The 26459-nt window shown below is 42.6% G+C and overlaps 1 protein-coding gene across 1 annotated transcript in view; it reads left to right on the top strand.

The window, feature by feature from the left end:
• CCDC110 (coiled-coil domain containing 110) overlaps window positions 1-26459 on the top strand; it is a 30863-nt gene extending 4404 nt beyond the window's left edge. The window contains exons 2-9 of the mRNA XM_062213146.1: window positions 5585-6140; window positions 6250-6537; window positions 6683-6958; window positions 13102-13157; window positions 13470-13535; window positions 22377-22487; window positions 24006-26118; window positions 26410-26459. Of these exons, the coding sequence (XP_062069130.1) occupies window positions 5585-6140; window positions 6250-6537; window positions 6683-6958; window positions 13102-13157; window positions 13470-13535; window positions 22377-22487; window positions 24006-26118; window positions 26410-26459 (3516 nt within the window). The remainder of the gene's footprint in view (window positions 1-5584; window positions 6141-6249; window positions 6538-6682; window positions 6959-13101; window positions 13158-13469; window positions 13536-22376; window positions 22488-24005; window positions 26119-26409) is intronic.

The raw sequence follows: 26459 nt of genomic DNA on the forward strand, positions 1-26459 counted from the left end.
ATCTCACCAACAAAGATGCACGCAGACGGAAAGTGAAAGGATGGAAAAAGATGTTCCATGCAAAAAAGGGCAAGTGTAGCCATCCTAATTTCAGACAAAATAGACTTTAAGACAAAAACTGTTTAAAGAGACAAAGGTCAATATGTAACGATTTTTTTTTTTTTTTGACAGGCAGAGTGGACAGTGAGAGAGAGAGAGAGAGAGAGAGAAAGGTCTTCCTTTTACCATTGCTTCACCCTCCAATGGCCACTGCGGCCGACGCACCACGCTGATCCGAAGCCAGGAGCCAGGTGCTTCTCCTGGCCTCCCATGAGGGTGCAAGGCCCAAGCACTTGGGCCACAGCAGAGAGCTTGACTGGAAAAGGAGCAACCAGGATAGAATCCAGCACCCCGACCGGGACTAGAACCCGGTGTGCAGGTGCCACAGACGGAGGATTAGCCTATTAAGCCATGGCGCCGGCCAATTTGTAATAATTAAGGGACCAATTCAACAGGAAGATGTGACTATAATAAATGTATATGCACCAAAATTACAGAGTGTCTGGCTATTTAAAGCAAATGTTAATGGATCTAAAGGGAGACATAGACTCCACTACAATAATAACAGGAGACTTCAACACCACCCCTTCTTCAATGGACAGATTAACCAGACAGAAAATCAACAAAGAAACAGCAGAGCTAGTTGACACTATGGACCAAATAGGCCTAACTCATATCTACAGAACTTTTACCCAACAGCTGCAGAATATACATTCTTTTCATGAGTGCATGGAACTTTCTCTAGGACTGACCACATACTAGGCCATAAAGCAAGTTTCAGCAAACTAAAAAAATCAAAATCATACCATGCATTTTATCTGATCACAATGGAATGGAGCTGGAAATCAACAACTCAAGAATCTCTGGATCATGTGCAAACATGATCCTGAATGACAGTGGGTCATAGAAGAAATGAAAAGAGGCCAGCACTGCTTCCAGTCCAGCTCTCTGCTGTGGCCTGGGAATGCAGTGTAGGATGGCCCAAGTCTTTGGGCCCTGCACCCGCATGGGAGACCAGAAGAAGCACCTGGCTCCTGGCTTTGGATCAGCGCGGTGCACCAGCCACAGTGCACCAGCCACAGCAGCCATTGAGGGTGAACCAACGGAAAAGGAAGACCTTTCTCTCTGTCTCTCTCTCTCTCACTGTCTACTCTGCCTGTCAAAAAAAAAGAAGAAGAAGAAGAAGAAATCAAAAGAGAAATCAAAAAATTTCTGGAAATGATGACACTACATCATATCAAAACTTAATACGAAACAGCAAAAGCAGTGTTATGAGGGAAGTTTAGAACAACTGGAACCTACATGAAAAAAAATGGAAAGGTACCAAACAAATGAGCTATAAATGCATCTCAAGGACCTAGAAAAACAACAACAAAATCCAAATTAGTAGGAGGAAAGAAGCAAATAAAATTAAAGAAGAAATAAACAAAACAAACCAAAAATACAAAAGATCAATGAAATGAAAAGCTAGATTTTTGAAAAAAATAAACAAAATTGATATATCATTGGCCAAACTATCCCAAAAAAAGGAAGATTACCCAAATCAATAAAATCAGAGATAAAAAAGAAAATGTAACAGATACCACAGAAATAAAAAGAAACATAGGGATTATCACAAAGAGCTGTATGCCAACAAACTGGAAAACCTAGAAAAAAATGGATGGATTCCTGGATACAAACAAACTGCCAAAATTGAGCAATGAGGACATAGAAAACCTAAACAGACCAATAACTAAGATGGAGATTGAATCAGTAATACAGATCCTACCAACAAAGAAAAGCCCATGCCCAGATGGCTTCACTGCTGAACTCTACCAGGCATTTAAAGAATTAACTCCAATCCTTCTAAAGCTATTCAAAACAACTGAAAGGGGGGGAATCCTCCCAAACACCTTCTATGAAGCCTGCATCACCTTAGTTCCTAAACTAGAAAAAGAGACAACAGAGAAAGAGAATGTATCCCTGATGACAATAGATCCAAAAATCCTCAATAAAATATTAGGTAATCGAATCCAACAACACATCAGAAAGATTATTCACCCAGAGCAAGTGGGACTTACCCCTAGTATGTAGGAATGGTTCAACATTCACAAATCAACCACTGTGATAATCACATTAACAAATGGAAGAACAAAAATCATGATTATCTCCATAGACCCAGAGAAAGAATTTGATAAAATTCAGCATCCTTTCATGATGAAAACCTTAAGCAATTGGGGATAGAAGGAACATTACTAGAAAGCTAAAAGCATTCCCCTGAAGATCCAAAATCAGACAAAGATGTCCACTCTCACCATTGCTAATTAATACAGTCCTAGAAGTTTTAGCCAGAGCCATTAGGCAAGAAAAAGATATCAAAGGGATACAAATTGGGAAGGAGGAAGTTAAACTATCCCTATTTGCACATGATATGATCCTATATAGATACATGGGTATAAAAGACTCCACTGAGAGACTACTGGAACTCATTAAAGAGTTTGGTAAAGTGGCAGGATATAAAATCAACACACAAAAATCAGTAGCTTCTGTATACACAAACAATGTTGTAAGAACTTGTAAAACCAATCCCATTCACAATAGCTACAAAAAGAATTAAATATCTTGGAACAAATTTAACTAAGGATGTCAAAGATCTCTACAATGAGAATTACAAAACATTGAAGAAAGAAATAGGTAAAGACATTTAAAAATGGAAAAATCTTCCATGTTCATGAATTAAAAGAATCAATATTAACAAAATGTCCATGCTACTGAAACCAATTTACAGATTCAATTTGATCCCAATCAAAATACCAATGACATTCTTCTCAGATCTAGAAAAAATGATGCTAAAATTCATATGGAAATACAAGAGACCCCAAAAAGCTAGAACAAACTTATACAACAAAACAAAGCCAGAGGCATCACAATATTAGATTTCAAACAGCCTGGCACTGACACAGAAACAGAAGTATAGACCAACGGAACAGAATAGAAATCTAATGTGAACTGGTACCACTGTGGAAGACAGTATGGAGATATCTCAGAAATCAGAATATAGATAGACCTACCATATGATCCAGCCATCCCGCTCTTGAGAAGTTACCAAATGAAAAGAAATCAGCATCTGAAGAGTTGTCTATACCACCATGTACATTGTAACACAATTTCACAATAGCTACGATATGAAATCAACCCAAATGTCCATCAACTGTTGACTGGATAAAGAAATTATAATTCACACACACATACACAATGGAGTACTACTCAGCTGTAAAAAAAAAAATGAAGTTATGTTTTTTGTAACAAAATGGAAGCAACTGGAAACTTAGTGTAATAATCCAGTCCCAGGCCGGCGCCGCAGCTCACTTGGCTAATCCTCTGCCTTCGGTGCCGGCATCCCGGGTTCTAGTCCCAATTAGGGGGCTGGATTCTGTCCCAGTTGCTCCTGTTCCAGTCCAGCTCTCTGCTGTGGCCTGGGAAGGCAGTGGAGGATGGCCCAAGTGCTTGGGCCCTGTACCCCATGGGAGACCAGGAGAAGCACCTGGCTCCTGCCACCTATAAAAAGTTTTTCTTAATATTTTTTTTTTTTGGACAGGCAGAGTGGATAGTGAGAGAGAGAGACAGAGAGAAAGGTCTTCCTTTGCCATTGGTTCACCCTCCAATGGCCACCGTGGCCAGCGCACTGTGGCCAGCACACAGCGCTGATCCAAAGGCAGGAGCCAGGTACTTATCCTGGTCTCCCCATGGGGTGCAGGGCCCAAGCACTTGGGCCATCCTCCACTGCCCTCCCGGGCCATAGCAGAGAGCTGACCTGGAAGAGGGGCAACCGGAACAGAATCCGGTGCCCCGACCGGGACTAGAACCTGGTGTGCCGGCACCGCAAGGCGGAGGATTAGCCTGTTGAGCCATGGCGCCGGCTAAAAAGTTTTAAAACAGAGAACAATCACCTATGTTAATCCTGAGCACATTAAAAAAAAAAAAAAAAAGACTGAACTGGAAGACTGCATCCCAAATTTGTGGTGATGTCTTCTTATGGGAAGAACATGAGGAATTAGGAATAGGATAAGAGATGGTGGAGAGTCCAACTCTACATGTTTTATTTTTCTAAATAATAAAACAAATATGACAATAGAGTGATCACTGTTAATTCTGTGAGATGGAAGCCAGAAGTTAGTTACATCATTGTTTGTATGTTTCATTATTTTTAAATTTCTCAAAAAAAGACTTAACAAACAAGATTCTGGGAGGACTTTAAATTTTATAGGCCACCTAAACATGCATTTATGAGAAACCTGTAAAATTGTTCAGGTTTTTAGAAGTTTAGCAACTTCAACAAAGCTGATACATAATACAAATAACAGTCCCTGAAAGCTCTTCAAAATATACATTTTCCAAATCATATTTGATATAGAATAGTTAAATCTTTTCCCATTGGAGAAAAAATGTCAACAGTGTTTGGAAGCTCACCCTAAACTCTGGTGTGGAGAGCTGCCCTTCACCATCCGCCTTCTATGTAGCTACGGCACCCATTGGAGCAGCACCCTCTGCCTGGGGTTTTCCTCAGCCTACCACAACTGGTCCAGTGTTGTGCAGGTAAGTACATCCTGCTCTGAGAGGTCAGGTCTCAGGTCATCCTCAACCAGTAGGTTCAGAATGGAGGTAGTTTCCAAGTGTAGGTTGGGATGGGGGATGATGGTTGTAAGTGATTAGGCATAACCAAACAAGGCTTCTCCCTCTGCACACACATTTCATACCTGCAGTGAGTGCCCAGTAGAGCTGGGTCCACCCTCCACTGCACTGTGTAAGAGACATGTTCATTCTCTTGCTACTATTTCCAGATTCTCTTCTTAAATAACAGGGTCACCAATGCAATTATGTCCTAAGGCCCTTCTAAAAGGGATGTCACTTATATTGTAGAACTCTTCATTTTTAAATCATCTTTCTTAATTTATTATAGTTTTATTAACTTCATAGATAGGGTTTTATATATTAATTACAGTAACTTTCTGACAAGTCAATTGCTTTTCTTTCCTAACTGGGAATATGTATAATTAAGTTTACAAAAGGAAAATGATCTTGATAACCAAAAGGTCTTATTGATCTAATATCTAGCATAAAACTTCTTCTAGCACAAGGCCTGCTTTTCTGACTGGTGAGCTGATTGGGAGGTATCTTACAGTGAAACTCTTCAGAGACTAGGACACTGGCTAAATTTGAGTTTGATATTATAGTACCCATCAACTGATTTTTATAATTTATGCTAAATGGTGTAAATGACACCTTCAATTTAGACCCACAAGTAATTTCTACATACTATCCAATATTGATTTGCCATAAGTTACAAATATTACATAACAAATTATAGACTATAATATTGTATATTAATAGTATAAATTATTTGTGAGAAAAATTCCATTTGTATGAAAACTAAATTGTTAAGAAATAGTGACTTTTTAACCTAATGTGGTAGAGGCCTTTGTCTTTTAATTAAACTTCTTTTAACTACCGCAAACAAAAGTCTTTTCACCATTTCGGCCTCGGGCCAATCCTGGAATGAAACTAGAGGAAGGAAACTGAACCAAAGCAAACCTTGGGGCGGCGACAAGGCCACTCCTCAGAGTGTGCCCGTGCCCAGTCTCCACACAGCTCCGCTCCTACAGCGGCCGTGCTAACACGACGAAGAACCCCCAAGGCCAAGGTAGGCAGCCGGGTGGGTGCGAGGGAAGAAGGGGGCGGGGGTCCCTGCCAGCACGCGGCAGCTCGCGGGAAAAGAGTGGGGCCCAGCGGACCACCAGAAGCCAGGGCCCCGGGTGAGCGCGCGCACCTGCAGCCCGTGCCCTCCTCACCTGAGCCCGCGCCCGCCTCACCTGCAGCCCGCGCCCGCCTCACCTGCGCCCGGCTCAGCTGCGCTCGCGGCCAGGGAGCAGTGCCCAGCGGCCCCGTTACCAGGCAACGGGTTGCCCGGGCGCCTCACCTGCGCCCGCCCTCACCTGCGCCCGCCCTCACCTGCGCCCGGCGCCCGCCTCACCTGTACCCGCCCTCACCTGAACCCGCCCGCCTCACCTGTGCCCGCCCTCACCTGAACCCGCCCGCCTCACCTGCGCCCGCCCGCCTCACCTGTGCCCGCCCTCACCTGAACCCGCCCGCCTCACCTGTGCCCGCCCTCACCTGAACCCGCCCGCCTCACCTGCGCCCGCCCGCCTCACCTGTGCCCGCCCTCACCTGCAGCCCGCCCGCCTCCCCTGTACCCGCCCTCACCTGCAGCCCGCCCGCCTCACCTGTGCCCGCCCTCACCTGCGCCCGCCCGCCTCACCTGCGCCCGCCTCACCTGCGCCCGGCTCAGCTGCGCCCGGCTCACCTGCGCCCGCGCCCGCCTCACCTGTACCCGCCCTCCCCTGCGCCCGCGCCCGCCTCACCTGCGCCGGGCTCAGCTGCGCTCGCGGCCAGGGGGCGGCGCCCAGCGGCCCCGTTACCAGGCAACGGGCTGCCCGGGCGCGAAGCCGCTGAGCGGGATGCGTGGGGGAGGCAGTTGGGGGAGAGGCCTTGAACAGCAGGCATGAGCCCCGGTGAGAGCCGGGCTGGGGCTGTTGGGGGCGGGGGGGGGGGGGCGGAAAGTAGGAAGGGGAGGGAGAATAAAGGTGCGTGGCCCGAGGCCCGTCAGCCCCAAACGCCCGGGGTTCCCGGGTCCACCTGGAGCGCACCCCGGCCAGCCGCTGCGGGCGCGCCGCTCTGGCGTGGCGGCCGCCTCTCCGCCGCTGCGTGGCCCGAGCGCGCCCTCCAGTGGCCACTGGCGGCCAGGCGGGACCCAGAGCGCAGGACGCTTCCCTTACAGAAAGGCATCCTGAGGAAGGGGACGACGTGGACTCCGTTCTCCAGTCAGCGGCTAAGATCCTCAAGTCCTCCGAGGGAGGAAAGGAAGGTGGCGGCAGCGACGCAGGTAAAACCTCCCGGCCGAGGCCTCGGGGGCAGCGGTGGGGCGGCCCCGCGGTGCCGGACACTGCCCTAAGCTATCTAAGGGGGCGCTGTCGTCGTCCCCTTTTACAAGTGCGGAAACAGGCGCAGAGGGGTTCGCTGAGTCCCCAGTCACAGGGGCAGCGGGGAACAGAGCGGGCAGGTCCGGGCTGCGCACCTTCGCCACTGGACAGCACCGCCACACAGCTTCTCTGAGCGCCAAAGACTGCTGGTTTTCTTGGACGCTAAAAAGATACATACTTTACCTCAAAAAATACCCGAACTTCGCATTCCTGGTAAATGTTTATGGGCTACAGGATGTCCTGTGGGGAGGAGGATGTTTGCGGTAACCACCCAGCTTCAGATTTCGGGCTCCACAGGAACCGCGCGTGAGATGCGTGTCGGTGCCCCGCTGAGAATCCTGAGGCTCCAGTCTCACTTCCTCCAGAGAAGCCGGGCGAGACTGCACACCCCGGAGGGCCCTGCTGTCAGCACAGCACGCCAGGGAAGGAGGCAGGGGCCAGAGCCAAACTGATGGGCCGAGTTAGACGCCCCCACACGGTCACCTGTACGCCACGTGGGGCGGCCAGACCCTCCCGAGGCAGGTGTGCTGTGAGGAGCCCGCAACCTGACGAGGCCAGGCTGAGGACACGAGTTCTGCATCTTCATAAATGCCCGTGGAGGACGGAACACATCCCGTCACCACCTGGGTGGGCACCGTCTCGTGGGGCAGCAGGACTGTGCCCTGACCGGTCCCCTCTCTGCTCCTCTGCCCGCCACCACCCGTGAGGACACGCCGCCTTCCCTTTGCAACCTGGAGGGGGAAAGGGTCCCCATAGACTACTTGGATCTGAAGTTGGCCCGGTATTTACCTCTAAGAGGGCATTTATGGTCAGAAGAAATGGAGGTACCTTAATTCACAAGAACATATGTTTTCTAACATGAATGAGATGTAGAGCTCTGGAGAAAGAAGCCAGCACGTAAAGATAATAAAGTTACACTGTTTAAGAGTTAGTCTTTTTTTTTTTTTTTTTTTTTTTTTTTTGACAGACAGAGTGAACAGTGAGAGAGAGACAGAGAGACAAAGGTCTTCCTTTTTCCGTTGGTTCACCCCCCAATGACCGCTGCGGCCGGCGCACCGCGCTGATCCGAAGCCAGGAGCCAGGTGCTTCCCCTGGTCTCCCATGTGGGTGCAGAGCCCAAGGACTTGGGCCATCCTCCATTGCACTCCCGGGCCATAGCAGAGAGCTGGCATGGAAGAGGGGAAACCGGGACAGGACCAGCGCCCCAACAGGGACTAGAACCCGGCCGCATGCAGAGGATTAGCCTAGTGAGCCGCAGCGCCAGCCAAAGAGTTACAGTCTTGTTAGTCATGGTGATTGCAAGTGTGTAGGATGGAACACAGAAGGGGAACTCAATAGATGCTAGCTATCATTTTCCTAAGACAGCCGGAATTGCCTGCCTGCAACTCCCAGCCGAATGAGGAAGCCTGACTTTGAGCCCTCCCCTCTTCCTGTCCTCCACTCTGCATCTCATGGCCACCAAGCTATCCATTCCTAGAATACTGACCAACAAGATGTCATCCTGATTAGCATAAATAATGCTGTTACAAGATTTGTATAATATTCCTGAGGTCTTTTTGAGTTTAGAAGAGTAATTAATTAACCCCATTAAGCCTTGATTGATTGGAAAGGGTTTTTTTGTGCGGGATACTTTTGAACTTGAGGGTGACCAGCATGTTTTACGTAGCACCCCTGATCTACCCAAGCCTTCATGCATACATCCATCACACATGTGAACATCTATTGTACACATATTTTTTAGCACTGGCTATGTATCAAGTGCTGTTTTAGGTGCTGGCATTCCACAATTCCTATCCACATGAAGCTAACATTCTCGCTGTAGGGACAGACAAAGGATGCTGTGTGTGAGCTGGGAGCAAATCCTATGGAGAAAAGTAAGGCAGAGAGGGGGAGGGTAGCAGATGGCTGTCAGAGTCGGGGAGGGAGTGTGCAATTTTCAGCAGGGTGGTAGGAGAAGCGCTCACTCAGCAGGTCACATCTGCACCAAGAATGAGGTAAAGGAGAAATCAGTGCACATTTCAAACGCAAGCACACAGCCCTGGGGTGCGGGAGCTGTCCTGTTTCAGGAAGGGCTGTTGTGAATGCAGCAGACTGGGAAAGGCGAGACTGGGCAGGGGGCTTTGCAGTTCCATGTAAGGGCATGGGGTCATATTCTGAGCAACCCTGGAAGCACTAGGGAGTCATGAGCAGCCTTCCTTCCCATTAACCAAACCATCATCAAATTGCCTCTGCGATAATGATTCGAGTAAATGTTTCCCAAGCATTTAGTGTATACCATGTACCATGCCAAAGAGCTCTACCTACAAACTAGACATTTGCCCAGAGTTAGCCCTCTAAGAGAAGTGTGGGAAAGCCAGGGTTCAAACCCAGGCAGCCTGACCCCATGGCTCACACTTCTGCTGACCACGACAGAGCCTTGGGCACAAGGCTTTGTGAATCAGTAACTTCTAGAAATGAACTTGAATTTTTGTAGTGATCTCAGTATTTTAGCCAATCTTCAGAGGGACATCCTATACAGAATCATCCCATGTTGCATTTTTAAATTTGTTTTCCTGGTTCCATTAGCTCTGGGTATGCCCTTAATACTTTCTAGATACGTTGAATATGACATAACTTTCAGCAGGCTTCAAAATAAACTCCCCTTATCTTTAATCATCTCACAAGTCATCCTGTTGATAATTGTCTTGTTTTTCTGCTTTTAATACTTAACTATAAAACAGCTGGAGAATTTCAGTGGACTGTAATAGGAATGCTCTTTCTTATATTCCTGATAGACTGTAAGCTTGTTGAGGGTTGGGATGGTCTCCTCCACTGGGTCTGTGTGCCTCCCAGTGTCAAACGTATAGCAGAGAGTGATTGTGCTAGGTCTCCTGCGATTCTTTGATAATTTCCCTCCACATAATTCCATGTGGCTCTTTAAATATTGCTGGATTTAAAAATTACCAATCCTTTGGGGGAAAGTAGCAGCCAATGCTTCTGAAACTCATCAGGAAAAGTTATTTTAATAGCTTTTAAAAATAGATGAACCCAGATCCAGGCCTGTTCTCTGCCTCCACTGAATCATGTGGGTATTGCTGGAGAAAAAGGCTGACTTCTGAGTCATCCCAACTCTGAAAGGAGCACCATGAGCTCCTAGCAAATGTCTTTTCCAGTGCTCTCCAAATTTAACTGCTTCACTCCTCTTGATCCTCTCGTATCTCCATCGCCTTTTCTTCACCACCTCCTGACTCCTGCCATGATCTCATGCACTGTGAAAAACACAGAAGCACTCAGAACGAAACTCCATCATCCTCGTATTTGCATATCCCTAAACAACGGTCGGCTCCCCCAGATTCTGTCGCCCTGGAATTCCCCAGCACTCAGCTCCTGCAGTCAGCCTCCCTCAGTCTCCAGAATTAACCTTTCTCTCCCTTTATGGTTCCTTTATCTCGCTGTATTATTCCAGCAGTGACAAGCTAGTTAGTCTTCCATGGTTAAAAAGAAAAAAGAAATCTTGGTTTTTGCATCTGTTCCAATATGCACCATATCCCTGTGTGTATCCAGTCCCTTCCACAGTAAAACTAGAAGGAGTGGACCATCCCCAACGCCCAGTCTTCACATTCCACTCTCCCCTTGAGCCACGCCGCTGGGGTTTCTGTGATGTCACTTCAGAAACACTGCCCGTCTCTAGGCCAGCAGTGACATCCACAATGCCCAATGAAGAGCTCCTTGTCACTCCTGGGGACCACAGACTGGTATATCCATCTGGCTTTTGACATCTGTCCTTGGAGATCTAACAGACAAGCTTAGCATCTAAAAGCGGCTTTTCTCCTATGTTTCTATCCCATTCTTTTCCATTTCAGTAAGTGATATCATTCATCCATCTGCTCTCATCAAAAACCAGAGTCATCCTGTGTTCCTCTCATCCAGGCCCATCTAACGTCTAACAGTACAGTTGGCTTTATCTCCAAAACAAATCCCAAATTGACCTACTTTTTCTCCATCTCCTTGATTATTGTTCTACTCCAAAATATGTTCATCTCACTTGGATTATTGCAATAACCTGGTAATCCCCCCCTTACAATCAATTATCATGTAATCTGTGAACTTTTCCAAACAGACTTGAATCATTCCCACCATTGAAACCCCCCAGGGCTGGCGCTGTGGCTTAACAGGCTAATCCTCCACCTTGCGGTGCTGGCACACCAGGTTCTAGTCCCGGTTGGGGCGCCGGATTCTATCCCGGTTGCCCCTCTTCCAGGCCAGCTCTCTGCTATGGCCCGGGAAGGCAGTGGAGGATGGCCCAAGTCATTGGGCCCTGCACCCGCATGGGAGACCAGGAGAAGCACCTGGCTCCTGGCTTCGGATCAGCGCGATGCACCAGCCGCAGCGGCCATTGGAGGGTGAACCAATGGCAAAAAGGAAGACCTTTCTCTCTGTCTCTCTCTCTCACTATCCACTCTGCATGTCAAAAAATAAAAAAAAAGAAACCCCCCAAAGTTTCCCATTTCACTTAAAAGCCAAACCCCTCTGCTTGGCCTGCATGGCCCTTCACAATCCACCCCTGTCTTCTGTTCCAGCATCTTCTCAACCTGTGCTCCCATGGGTCCTTAAACTGCAGCCGTGCTGACTTGCTTTCTGTTCCATAAACACACACAACATGTTCTGCTTCAGGACTTAGCAATTTCCTCTGCTCAGCTCCTTCACCACAGAGTCTCAGGGACTCAGTTTCCCTCCCCGCCCTCTCACCAAAGGTGGGATTCCCAGCTGACTCTGAAGCAGTGCTGGCAGACTTCCAAGCCACAGGAGAGGATTTGTGGACCTCTTTTAAAACCTCCTGTGGGGCAGAAATTGTCAGCCTGAGGGAACATCCAATCCTATCTCTTATTTCATTCAGATACTGACAGTCTATAATATCCTCTAATATAAAATGTACAGAGAAAGCAAGTAGCCTAACATTTGGACACAGAGGGATGTATGTCAGGAAATTCACCAACACTGTAAAGTGTCTCCCCTGTAGCAGATCTGTAATCTATCTCCTGGAACGATAGTGAGCCTATGCCATCTGCTGTCCATCCTGGAGAGAGCTCCAAACACTTCCGCTCACCGAGTCTTGGTTTCAGAGTCACCAAGGAAGACATCATATAGTTAAACACTAGGTGGAGCACTGCTCTAGTCACAAGGCAAAAAGACACATCAAGATCAGCCTCAGCAGTGGCCATCAGTCCCTCAGGGCCAACAGGTCCCTCCTGGAAGCCAACGCAGGGCAGTGTGCCAGCCAACACCCCCGGGTGCTGAAGCAGAATAACTCTGTCCTCTATCTTCAGGAGACAGAGATAGTAGGGGTTGCCTAGGCATCATACGACGCACATGCTGCACAGAACAAAGGAGCACACAAGGTAATTCATAAGTTCAGGGCAGGCTGCAAGCATCTCTCTGTCAGGAAGAAAGTGTCCGTGGCCTGCACCCCATTCTTATGTGGCCAAGCCAGGGCTGAAGGGCTGTGTTCATGCAGCTGCCTTTCCCAACAGCAGGAACGTATGGACTTTTTAAGAGCAAGGTAAAAGTCATGCTCTATTAATCCAACTTGTTTGCCATGACAAGGGCACAAACATCATAGGCAATTTCCTAAAAACTGAGGCCCATATGATACCTTGTGAAGGGTCTCCCATAACATGAGGACTGTTACCTTTTCTTTTTTTATTTTTTAAGCTTAATTTTATCACTCTTATCAAACACATCAGAAAGCATATCAATGACTGTTACCTTTTCTTAAGGAAAAAAAGATGTAGCCTATATACAAGAAGCAAACAAGAAAAAAGATATTTGAATTTAGGAGAGTTCCAAATTTGGTATTGTTAACTTAGTGGTTCATTTTACAAGTAAACACTATTATAATCCTCAAGTAGGTATTCTAACTCAAGGAATAATAGTAAGTTTTGTGACTAGCAAGGGGTGTATATCAAATGTTCCCATTATCTGTCTAATAGACTCTGTTTTCTATTACAGCTATCAAAAAATAAAATTTGAGAATGAAATCACATGGTTTTTCAATTTTGCTTTTTAGAATATGGCTGCATATCAGAGTCAGAAAATCAAATCCAACCACAATCAGCATTGAAAGTAGGTATTTTTTTTTAAATATATTTGCTCCAAATTCCTTTCTAAAGGCTGATCTTTTTCAGAATAAATACATCCTAAATATATCTGAGTTCTTCCACTTTATCCTCACAAACACCTTCTGAAAGTGCATTGGAGGGCTTGCAAAATGACAGAATGTATGTCGCCTGGCCCTCCTGGGATCCTTTTTGGTAAGAAGCAACTTTGGGAGATGTAAACTAACTCTGTGTGTGTGTATGTGTGTGTGTGTGTCTTAAATTCAAGAACACATTCATCTACCTAAAAATGTTCAATTTCATACTTTGTTTGCCCTAGGTCCTTCAGCATCAGTTGGAGTCATTTCAGGCTCTGCGAATGCAAACTTTGCAGAATGTCAGCATGGTATGCTTCTTCTAATTTTTTAAAAAAATATTTATATACTTATTTATTTGAAAGCCAGGGTTACAGAGAGGTAGAGATCTTCCATCTGCTGGTTCACACCCCAGATGGATGCAATGGCCATGGCTGGGCCAGGCTGAAAGCAAGAGCCAGGAACTCCATCTGTGTCTTCTACATGTGTGGCAGGGGCCCAAGAACTTGTGCGATCTTCCACTATTTTCCAGGCACATTAGCAGGAATCTGGATCAGAAGTAGAATAGCCAGATACTGGCACTCATATGGATATGGTTAGGGTTAGGGTTAGGGTTAGGGTTAGGGTTAGGGTTATGGTGTCTCAGGAGGCAGCTTAACCCACTGTGCCACAATGCCAGCCCCTTCTGATTTATATTTAGGGAATACTCAAATTTTAAGGAGGTACCATCCCATCATCGAAACTAATAACCATTAGAAAATTGATGCATTAAAATGCAATTTAATATAACAGAGGTCAGAACATATTCTAGGCTCAAAATTTGTTTTTTGGGTTATACATGTTTTGGATATAAGCCAAAAAGAAATATCGCTCACTGATCTTTTTAAATAGCACACTTAAAGTGCTACTTATGTATGGTCTACAAATAGAGACTCATTATAAGTCATACAAAATCTATTTCAAACTGGCCTAGGGAAGAAATTCACTTCAGTAGCTCATGTGGATGTTTTAGAGAGAGCTCACTTCGGAGAGCGGCAAGATGGCAGAATAGGAAGGGAGCACACTGATAGTCCGGGAAGAGACAGTTTAATAAAAGTGGAGATACTGCAGGGTCAAGGAAGAGTAGGGGAAGAAACAGCAGAGGAAACTCTTCTGGAACTAGTGATTCACAGTGGACCTGCGTGGAGAGCGTGGGAGCCCACAGTTCAGGACACCAACGGCAAACTCAACACACCAGTGCTGGAACGTGAGCCAGACCTCAATAGCCAAACCTCAATAGCCCGAGACACCAGTGGGCAAGCGGAAAGAGGAGACTAGAGGGAATGAGGCTTGAAACTCCGTGGGGAAAAGTTCACCAGGCTAACTAGAAGAGAGAGGGAAAAAAAGTGACCGATATGGACACGAGTTTCTCTCTCCACTCACCTCTTAAAGGTGAGCAAGACAAAGAGCAGGCGCCATTTTGGACATACGTCATAAGCAGGGCACCCTCAGGTCTGCATCAGCCCTCAGCCTAGCAGAAAAACCTGACTCTGGGGGGCATGAAATAATAGGAGATCAGGACCTAGTGAATGTGTGGTGCTAATGAACTGAGACTGTGGGGGAGAGAACTCACGGAATTCAGGTGAGTACTCTCCAGAGACGCTACAATTTGGTAACCTTGGCAACCCAGAGGGAGACTGCAGGAGAATTTGAGCCCACACTGAGGGCAGCACAGATTCCCTTGGGAAAGAGCTTCTGATCTCTGGCTCCTGTGGGTATATCATTCGCCTGCTAACTACCACCAATTCCGTTCAACTGTGCGGAATTACTTCCCTTTTGAATCAAAAAAAGAAAGAGAGAGATTTACCACGCCTAATCTGGGAGTGTCACCTTTGACACACTCTTAACCCTGAGGAAACAAACAGAGATCTCAGGCCACACCCATCTCAAGCCTCTAAAGCTCCATCAAAAGCAGACAGTCCACTTAATCTAGAGTCATAGTATAATGAGAAAAAAACACCACAGAAAAGAAACCAAAGAATATCTCCACAATGCCAAACAAACGCAGAAACCGAGGTAACAAGAACAAGGAAGACACTACGACGCCCCGAAATGATAAAGACACCCTAATTCAAGGTTATGAAGATGACGAGATAGAAGAAATGCAAGAAGCAGATCTCAAAAAATTGATAAGAACATTAAGAAGTTCTCAAAAACAAATTCTTGAACTACAGAAATCTTTAATGGACAAGATAGAAAATCTCTCTCGTGAAAATGAAATATTAAGGAGGAAACAAAATGAAATGAAGCAACTAGTAGAACATGAAACTGTGATAGTGACAAGAAATCATAATGAAATGAAGAATTCAATAGATAAAATGACAAACACATTAGAGAGCCTTAAGAACAGAATGAGTGAAGCAGAAGAGAGAATATCAGACTTAGAAGACAGAGAACAGGAAAGTATACAGTCAAACCAAAGAAAAGAAGAGGAAATTAAAAATCTAAAAAATATTGTCGGGAATCTACAGGATACTATTTAAAAATCCAACATTCGGGTTCTAGGAGTTCCTGAAGGCATGGAGAGGGAGAAAGGATTAGAATGCCTTTTTAGTGAGATACTAGCAGAAAATTTACCAGGTTTGGAGAAGTACAGAGACATCCGAGGACAGGAAGCTCATAGAACCCCTAGTAAACATGTCCAAAAGAGATCCTCACCACGACACGTTATAATTAAACTCACCACAGTGAAACAGAACGAAAAGATCCTAAAATGTGCAAGAGAGAAACGTCAGATTACTCTCAGAGGATCTCCAATTAGACTCACAGCAGACTTCTCATCAGAAACCCTACAAGCTAGAAGGGAATGGCGAGACATAGTCCAGGTACTAAGAGAGAAAAACTGCCAGCCCAGAATATTATATCCTGCAAAGCCCTCATTTGTGAATGAAGGTGAAATAAAGACCTTTCATAACAAACAGAAATTGAAAGAATTTGTCGCCACTCGTCCAGCCCTGCAAAAGAGGCTTAAAGATGTGTTACACACAGAAACACAAAAACACGGTCATCAGTATGAAAGAAGGTAAAGGAAGGAAACCTCACAGCAAAAGATCACAGGGAATTCAAAGCATATATTATAAAATATCTTTGGCAAATGGCAGGGCAAAGTTACCTCTTATCAATAGTCACATTGAACGTTAATGGCCTGAACTGTCCATGTAAAGGCACAGACTGGCTGATTGGGTTAAGGAACAAAACCCATCTTTTTGCTGCTTACAAGAAACACATCTTTCCAACAAAGATGCATACAGACTGAAAGTAAAAGGCTGGAAAAAGATATACCATGCCAACAGAAATGAAAAAAGAGCAGGCGTAGCCATCTTAATATCGGACAACATAAACTTTAACACAAAAACTGTTAAGAGAGACAAAGAGGGGCACTATATAATGATTAAGGGATCCATTCAACAGGAAGATATAATGATTATCAATGTATATGCACCTAATTACAGGGCACCGGTTTATTTAAAAGATTTGTTAAGGGACTTAAAAGGAGACTTAGACCCCAATACAATAGTACTGGAGGACTTCAATACTCCACTCTCAGAAATAGATCAACAGGACAGAAGATCAACAAGGAGACAGTAGATTTAAACGACACTATAGCCCAAATGGATCTAACAGATATCCACAGAACTTTTCATCCTACACATAAAGCATTTACATTCTTCTCAGCAGTACATGGAACCTTCTCTAGGATTGACCACATACTAGGCCATAAAGCAAGTCTCAGCAAATTCAAAAGAATTAGAATCATACCATGCAGCGTCTCAGACCATAAAGGAATGAAGTTGGAAATTAGCAACTTGGGAATCCCTAGAGCATATGAAAACACATGGAGACTGGATAACATGCTCCTGAATGAACAATGGGTCATAGAAGAAATTAAAAGAGAAATCAAAAACTTTCTGGAAGTAAATGAGGATAACAGCACAACATACCAAAACTTATGGGATACAGCAAAAGCAGAGTTAAGAGGAAAGTTTGTATCAATAGGGGCCTACATCAAGAAATTGCAAAGGCACCAAATAGATGAGCTTTCAAGTCATCTCAAGGATCTAGAAAATCTGCAGCAAACCAGACCCAAATCTATTTGGAGAAGACAAATAATTAAAATCAGAGAAGAAATCAACAGGATTGAATCCAAAAAAAATTACAAAAAATCAGCCAAATGAGGAGCTGGTTTTTTGAAAAAAATAAACAAAATTGACACCCCATTAGCCCAACTAACTAAAAAAAGAAGAGAAAAGACCCAAATCAATAAAATCAGAGATGAAAAAGGAAACGTAACAACAGACACCACAGAAATAAAAAGAATCATCAGAAATTACTACAAGGACTTGTATGCCAGCAAACAGGGAAACCAATCAGAAATGGATAGATTCCTGGACACATGCAACCTACCTAAATTGAACCAGGAAGGAATAGAAAACGTAAACAGACCCATAACTGAGACAGAAATTGAAACAGTAATAAAGGCCCTCCCAACAAAGAAAAGCCCAGGACCAGATGGATTCACTGCTGAATTCTACCAGACATTTAAAGAAGAACTAACTCCAATTCTTCTCAAACTATTCAGAACAACTGAAAAAGAGGGAATCCTCCCAAATTATTTTTATGAAGCCAGCATCACCTTAATTCCTAAGCTGGAAAAATATGCAATATTGAAAGAGAATTACAGACCAATATCCCTGATGAACATAGATGCAAAAATCCTCAATAAAATTCTGGCCAATAGATTGCAACATCAGAAAGATCATCCACCCAGACCAAGTGGGATTTATCCCTGCTATGCAGGGATGGTTCAATGTTTGCAAAACAATCAACGTGATACACCACATTAACAGACTGCATAAGAAAAACCATATGATTCTCTCAATAGATGCAGAGAAAGCATTTGATAAAATACAACACCCTTTCATGATGAAAACTCTAAGCAAACTGGGTATGGAAGGAACATTCCTCAATACAATCAAAGCAATTTATGAAAAACCCACGGCCAACATCCTATTGAATGGGGAAAAGTTAGAAGCATTTCCGCTGAGATCTGGTACCAGACAGGGATGCCCACTCTCACCACTGTTATTCAATATAGTTCTCGAAGTTTTAGCCAGAGCTATTAGGCAAGAAAAAGAAATTGAAAGGATACAAATTTGGAAGGAAGTACTCAAACTATCCCTCTTTGCAGACGATATGATTCTTTATTTAGGGGATCCAAAGAACTCTACTAAGAGACTATTGGAACTCATCGAAGAGTTTGGCAAAGTAGCAGGATATAAAATCAATGCACAAAAATCAACAGCCTTTGTATACACAGGCAATGCCACAGCTGAGGAAGAACTTCTAAATTCAATCCCACTCACAATAGCTACAAAAACAATCAAATACCTTGGAATAAACTTAACCAAGGATGTTAAAGATCTCTACAATGAAAATTACAAAACCTTAAAGAAAGAAATAGAAGAGGATACCAAAAAATGGAAAAATCTTCCATGCTCATGTATTGGAAGAATCAACATCATCAAAATGTCCATTCTCCCAAAAGCAATTTAAAGATTCAATGCAATACCAATCAAAATACCGAAGACATTCTTCTAAGATCTGGAAAAAATGATGCTGAAATTCATAGGGAGACACAGGAGACCTCGAATAGCTAAAGCAATCTTCTACAACAAAAACAAAGCCCGAGGCATGACAATACCAGATTTCAGGACATAGTACAGGGCAGTCATTATCAAAACAGCATGGTACTGGTACAGAAACAGATGGATAGACCAATGGAACAGAATAGAAACACCAGAAATCAATCCAAACATCTACAACCAACTTATATTAGATCAAGGATCTAAAACCAATCTCTGGAGTAAGGACAGTCTATTCAATAAATGGTGCTGGGAAAACTGGATTTCCACGTGCAGAATCATGAAGCAAGACCCCTACCTTTCACCTTAACAAAAATTCACTCAATATGGATTAAAGACTTAAATCTACGACCTGACACCATCAAATTATTAGAGAGCATTGGAGAAACCCTGCAAGATATAGGTACCGGCAAAGACTTCCTAGAGAAGACCCTGGAGCCGCAGGCAGTCAAAGCCAAAATTAATATTTGGGATTGCATCAAATTGAGAAGTTTCTGTACTGCAAAAGAAACAGTCAGGAGAGTGAAGAGGCAACCGACAGAATGGGAAAAAATATTTGCAAACTACGCAACAGATAAAGGGTTGATAACCAGAATCTACAAAGAAATCAAGAAACTCCACAACATCAAAACAAACAACCCACTTAAGAGATGGGCCAAGGACCTCAATAGACATTTTTCAAAATAGGAAATCCAAATGGCCAACAGACACATGAAAAAATGTTCAAAATCACTAGCAATCAGAGAAATGCAAATCAAAACCACAATGAGGTTTCACCTCACCCCAGTTAGAATGGCTCACATTCAGAAATCTACCAACAATAGATGCTGGAGAGGATGTGGGGAAAAAGGGACACTAACCCACTGTTGGTGGGAATGCAAACTGGTTAAGCCACTATGGAAGTCAGTTTGGAGATTCCTCAGAAACCTGAATATAACCCTACCATACAACCCAGCCATACCACTCCTTGGAATTTACCCAAAGGAAATTAAATTGGCAAACAAAAAAGCCATCTGCACATTAATGTTTATTGCAGCTCAATTCACAATAGCTAAGACCTGGAACCAACCCAAATGCCCATCAGCAGTAGACTGGATAAAGAAATTATGGGACATGTACTCTATAGAATACTATACAGCAGTCAAAAACAATGAAATCCGGTCATTTGCAACAAAATGGAGGAATCTGGAAAACATTATGCTGAGTGAATTAAGCCAGTCCCAAAGGGACAAATATCATATGTTCTCCCTGATCAGTGACAACTAACTGAGCACCAAAGGGGAAACCTGTTGAAGTGAAATGGACATTATGAGAAACAGTGACTTGATCAGCTCTTGTGCTGACTGTTGATGTACAATTTAATACTTTATCCATTTTAGTATTTTTTCTTTGTTTTGTTCTAGTACTAGTGGTTGAACTCTGTAATTAACACACAATTATTCTTAGGTGTTTAAATTTAACTGAAAAGTGATCCCTGTTAAATATAAGAGTGGAAAAAGAGAGGGAGGAGATGTACAATTGGGGACATGCTCAATCGGATTTGCCCCAAATGGTGGAGTTAGAAACATGCCAGGGGATTCCAATACAATCCCATCAAGGTGGCATGTACCAATGCCATCTCACTAGTCCAAGTGATCAATTTCAGCTCACAATTGATGGCTCTGATAGGTCTAAGAGTCAAAGGGATCACACAAACAAGACAAGTGTCTGCTAATACTAACTGGTAGAATCAAAAAGGGAGAGAACATTCCATCATGGGAAGCGGGATACACAGCAGACTCATAGAATGGCAGATGTCCTAAATAGCACTCTGGCCTCAGAATCAGCCCTTAAGGCATTCAGATATGGCTGAAGAGCCCATGAGAGTATTTTAGGCATGGAAAGCCAAGTCACTCTGGAAAAAAAAAAAAAGAAGACCTAAATGAAAGATCTCTGCGAGTGAGATCCCAGTGGAAAGAACAGGGCCATCAAAGAAGGAGGTACCTTTCTCTGAAGGGAGGAGAGAACTTCCACTTTGACTATGACCCTGTTGGAATAACATCGAAGTCGGTGAACTCAAAAGGCTTCCATAGCCTTGGCAACTCATGACTAGAGCCTAGGGAGATTACTGATGCCATAAACAAGAGTGTCAAATTGTTAAGTCAGCAACAGGAGTCACTGTGTACTTACTTCTCATGTGGGATCTGTCAATGTGTTGTCCAATGTGAAGTAATGCTATAACTAGTACAAAAACAGTATTTTTACACTTTGTGTTTCTGTGTGGGTGCAAACTGATGTAATCTTTACTTAATATATACTAAATCAATCTTCTGTATATAAAAATAATTGAAAATGAATCTTGATGTGAATGCAATGGGAGAGGGAGTGGGAGATGGGAGGGGTGCGAGTGGGAGGGAAATTATGGGGGGGAAGCCATTGTAATCCATAAACTGTACTTTGGAAATTTATATTTACTAAATAAAAAAAATTTAAAGACACAGAAAAAAAAAGAATAGTCAAAAAAAAGAAGGAAGAGGGAAGATGAGAGCAAGGGTGAGAGAGAGGGTTGGTGGGAAGTATTACTATGCTCCTAAATCTGTACGTATGAAATGCATGGAATTTGTTCACCTTGTGTAAATTAAAAAAAAAGAAAAAAAAAGAGAGAGAGAGAGCTCACATCAGGATGGCTTAATCCATGCCATCAGGATTCCTGTCATCAGGAACAAGTCTCATGTCCTATCTTGGCTCTGCTTTCCAGGCTCCATATGGTGGCAAAAGGGATGCTAGAAACCACAGGCCTTTATCCCTCCAGATTCAAGTCAGAATGAGAGCAGGCCATGCTTTGCTCTTAATAGTTTATATTAAGGTTCTTGGCCTGATGGGGATTACCTGAGATCACATGATAAGCAGTGCTTGGAACTATCACCAACCAGAGGCAGGCAGCTGCCGATGAGTTAGAGCTGAGTCACATGCCCATCCCTGGACTACAGGTGGAATCAGTATCATCAAAACTACAGGGACTTTACCCAGAAGAAATAAGTAGTAGTATAACTAGAAGGATAGGGTATAGATAAGGGGGTGTCCACAACAACACATAATCACTGTCCCAGTATTCTTGCCCTAAAAGTTACTTCAGAAAAGTGGTATAGAAGACACATACTTCCTGAGGGTGCTCATAGAATTGATACTGTTCTGAGGATAGAAATCAAATATCTTAGTCAACAATGCAAATTAGATGGCTCAAATGATTTGAATATAGCTCATAAATGTTGTTTAAGTCTTTCTGTTATTATAATTGTAGAATAAAGGCATAACTTTCTTAAAGATCCCTTTAGAGATAGTGATTTTTGTAATACATATTCTATATGCTGGGAAATAATTAAATTTAAAGGTAAATCTAAAGGTATCTTTAAAGTTATATCTTATTTCTGAACATTAGTGAGTTTATAATTCTAAAATCAAATTCTAACAATTTCAATTCATCTTTTAAAGGTACAATCTGAAATCAGCGAAATATTGAACAAAAGTATCATTGAAGTAGAAAACCCACAGTTTGGCTCAGAAAAAAATCTAGCATTCAGCACACACAATGAAAAGGATTTGGTATGTTATTCTCCACACATTTCTAACTTCAAAAATGTTACTATAACCAGTTTATCATCAGCATTTACTTTCTCTCCTTCACAGGAAGAATGGACTGACAGAGGTGAAAATAAGGAAATTCCTGTCCTGAAAACCTTGAAAGATGTGCGTTTATCCCCACACTTCTCTAATTTTGCCATTCCTCTTAAGAGAATCCATGCAGGACATCTAGTACAAACACCCAGAGATCCCCAAGTAAATTCAAAGGCAGTACAGTTAGTTTTTAAATTTTTATTTATTATTTATTTGAAAGGCAAAGAGGGAGAAGAGAGACAAGGGCAAAGATAAAGAGGGAGGGGCACACTGTGGCTCATTTGGTTAATCTTCCACCTGTGGCACTGGCATCCCATATGGGCGCCGGGTTCTAGTCCCAGTTGCTCCTCTTCCAGTCCAGCTCTCTGTTGTGGCCTGAGAGTGCAGTGGAGGATGGCCCTTGGGCCCCTGCACCCTCATGGGAGACCAGGAGAAGCACCTGGCTCCTGGCTTCGGATCGGTGCGGTGCGCCAGCTGCAGCGCGCCGGCCGCAGCGGCCATTGGGGGATGAACCAATGGAAAAAGGAAGACCTTTCTCTCTGTCTCTCTGTCTCTCTCTCTCTCTCTCTCACTGTCTAACTATCTGTTAAAAAAAAAAAAAAGAGAGAGAGAGAGAGAGAGAGAGAGAGAGAGAGATACAGAGAGGGAGAGATTTCCCATCTGCTGGCTCACTCCCCAGTTGCCTGCAACAACAAGGCCTGGTCCAGGCCAAAGGCAGGAGCTTGAAACTCTATCCGGGTAACCCACCTGGGCAGCAGAAACCCAATTCCTTAGGCCATCACTGCTTCCTCCCAGCATGTGCATTAGCAAGAAGCGGAATAAGAAGTGGAGACAGGACTTGAAAACAGGCATGCTGATATGGGATGTGGGCATCCCAAAAGGGCTCTTAACCACTGTGCCAAAGGCCTGCCCTGCAAGGGAGTTTTCATAGCCTACCTGTCCACTTAGGAGTGGCCTATACCCTGAGTGAATTCCCCAGAACAGCTCCAAACCAGTGATACCCTCAGTGGGTCCACACTGATTAGAATTCATGTTTCCAGGATAATCGCAACCTTAAAATCTGAAACTAGGAATGTAAACTCAGATTGACAAATACTAGACCAGAGTAGAAACACTCAGTTTCTTTAAACTCCCATCTGATCTGTCATTCCTTTCTTCCCCATCTGTCAAAGGATGCTAAATTGCTGTTTCTTAAATTGAGGTGTTGGCCCATGTATCTTACTCTGTAAGGAAGTCAGTCAGATTTGAAACAAAATGTGAAAACCAGAATTACCCATCACAAAACAACTGTTAGAAAAAATGAATCTTATTTGTTAGGCTACTTTCCTATAGAAATGGATAACATTCTTGTTTGGATTGTCTAAATCCTCTACTAAATATTATCTTAGTTTCTTGTTCATTTGGCAAATGATAGTACACTTAAACTGGGCTTTTCATTTTTACTAGCCTAAAGAGAAGCAAGAAGTCACTTCTGTGGAGAAAATCCATCATTTTGAGGATTTCAGAACTCTTCATTCAAAGGAAGAAAAATTCAGCAGCGACAGTGTTAATAGTCTCTCTCAAAGTATAAATGTCCCAACCCAGATACATCCCAAGGATATATTAACTCTGAGAACTTCAAAAGATAATTCAGCTTCAAACATAATTATGAATCCTTCAGAAAATTCTGACATGTTGAAAAATCATAACAACTTTTATAGCTTTCTATCTTCTGTGCCTCAACATGTGACAGCTCAAGCTAACCCAGGAATTCTGGATAAATCCACAATTACTGTGCCTTTTCTCAACCATGGATTTTGTGCAAATTTAGATGATATTTGCCACTCTATCAAACAAATGAAGGAAGAACTTCAAAAGTCACATGATAGGGAACTAGCACTTACAAATGAACTTCAAATTTTAAAAACTGATACAAATATTCAATGTAGTGGTAAATATGACCTATCCCCCATACATAAGGAAAGAACTAACTTTATTAAGGAAGAAAACATGGAAGGCAATTTAAATGAAGATATAAAATCAAAGAGAATTTCAGAATTAGAAGCAGTAGTCAACAGATTACTCCCATTTAGGGAAACAGTGTCAAAACTCCACTTGAATTTTTGTAGGAAATGCAAAAAATTATCTAAAAGTGAAATACACAGAGGAAAGAAGAGTGAGAAGAACAATAAAGAAATTCCCATTACTGCCAAGAATATTACAGATTTAAAATTCCATTCCAGAGTTCCTAGACATACACTGTCTTTCCTTGACCAAATGAAACATGAAATGAAAGACAAACAGAGGCAACCATTTGTAGTACAACAAGGATCAATAATATTTGAAAATGAGAAGCCATCCAAAATCAATTCTGTTACTGACCAATGTGTTGCAAAAATTCAATACTTACAGAATTACCTAAAAGAATCTATGCAGATACAGAAAAAAGTAACTGAACTGGAGAATGAAAATCTAACCCTTAAGACCAAAATTAAACCTCTAGTCATTACCATGCAATCTCTGATACAGAAAGTTGAAACTTATGAAAATCAAATTAAGAATTTAGTTGAAGAAAACAGTACCATTCAGTCCAAGTTAATTAAAGCAGAAGATGATAACAAAGAATGTCTTAAAGAATTTAAAAAAATAATTAGTAGTTATAATGTTCTTCAAGGCCAAAATAAAACTCTAGAGGAAAAAAATAGTCAACTTTCTATAGAGAAGCAACAAATGATGGACGCATTGGATCAACTAAAAAGTAAGGATCATAAAACTCAAAATGATATGGCCATTGTCAATAATGAAAATAATCGAATGAATATAGAAATGGAAGCAATGAAAACAAATATTCTATTGAAACAAGAGGAAAAAGAAATGTTAGAGAAGAAAACATTCCAGCTTCTAAAGGAAAAAAGCTCACTTGAAAATGAAATGAAAGAAAATAAACTAGAGATCATGCAGCTAAGAGAGAAAGAAAGATTGGCAAAAACTGAACAAGAGACACTTTTACAAATAATAGAAACAGTGAAAAATGAAAAACTAGATCTTGAAACAACACTACAAGAATCTACTGCTGCTAGAAAAATGATGGAAAGAGAAATTGAGAATATTCAGGCTTACCAATCTACTGCAGAAGAGAATTTTCTGAAAGAAATTAAAAATGCAAAATCAGAAGCAAGTATATATAAGAATAGCTTATCAGAAATTGGCAAGGAATGTGAAATGTTATCAAAAATGGTAATGGAAATTAAGACAGATAATCAGATTCTAAAAGAAGAACTAAAGAAACATAGTCAAGAAAATCTGAAATTTGAAAACAGTATCAGTAGGCTTACTGAAGATAAAATACTTTTAGAAAACTATGTAAGAAGCATAGAAAATGAAAGAGACACCTTGGAATTTGAGAAACGGAATCTTCAGCGAGAGTATTTAAGTTTAAGTGATAAAATCTGTGCCAAGCAGAATGACCCATCAAAATCAGCTTACATCTCAAGAAGGGAGAAATTCCATTTTGACAACTATGATACTTACGAAGACACTTCTAGTCCTAGAAGTAGGCCTTTACCTCCTGATGTGAAAGGTTTGTATGTTGTGGTGGATCAGTAGCAATATGTTCAAGATTCTTTTGTCTTATTGGGTACCAGACAGAATACAGAAGAAGCAAACATTAAGTAAGATATTTAGTTTTGTAAAATTTGTATTCCATTCATTATATAGTGGAACTATTTAGCTATTTTGCTTTTTAGATTAAAATCATAACATTCACATTACATATATATGTAAGGCAACTTTGGCAGGGAGCAGGGGTTTTTAAGTTATTTTTCTTAAGTATGTTAGCATTCTCACCTTTTAAAAAATTATTCTTTTCCAGGAATTCCAAGTAAACTCTATCAATTGCTTCCATCCAAGATATGTAAATAA

The sequence above is a fragment of the Lepus europaeus genome, chromosome 16, assembly GCF_033115175.1.
Source record: "Lepus europaeus isolate LE1 chromosome 16, mLepTim1.pri, whole genome shotgun sequence".
NCBI classification, from domain to species: domain Eukaryota; kingdom Metazoa; phylum Chordata; class Mammalia; order Lagomorpha; family Leporidae; genus Lepus; species Lepus europaeus.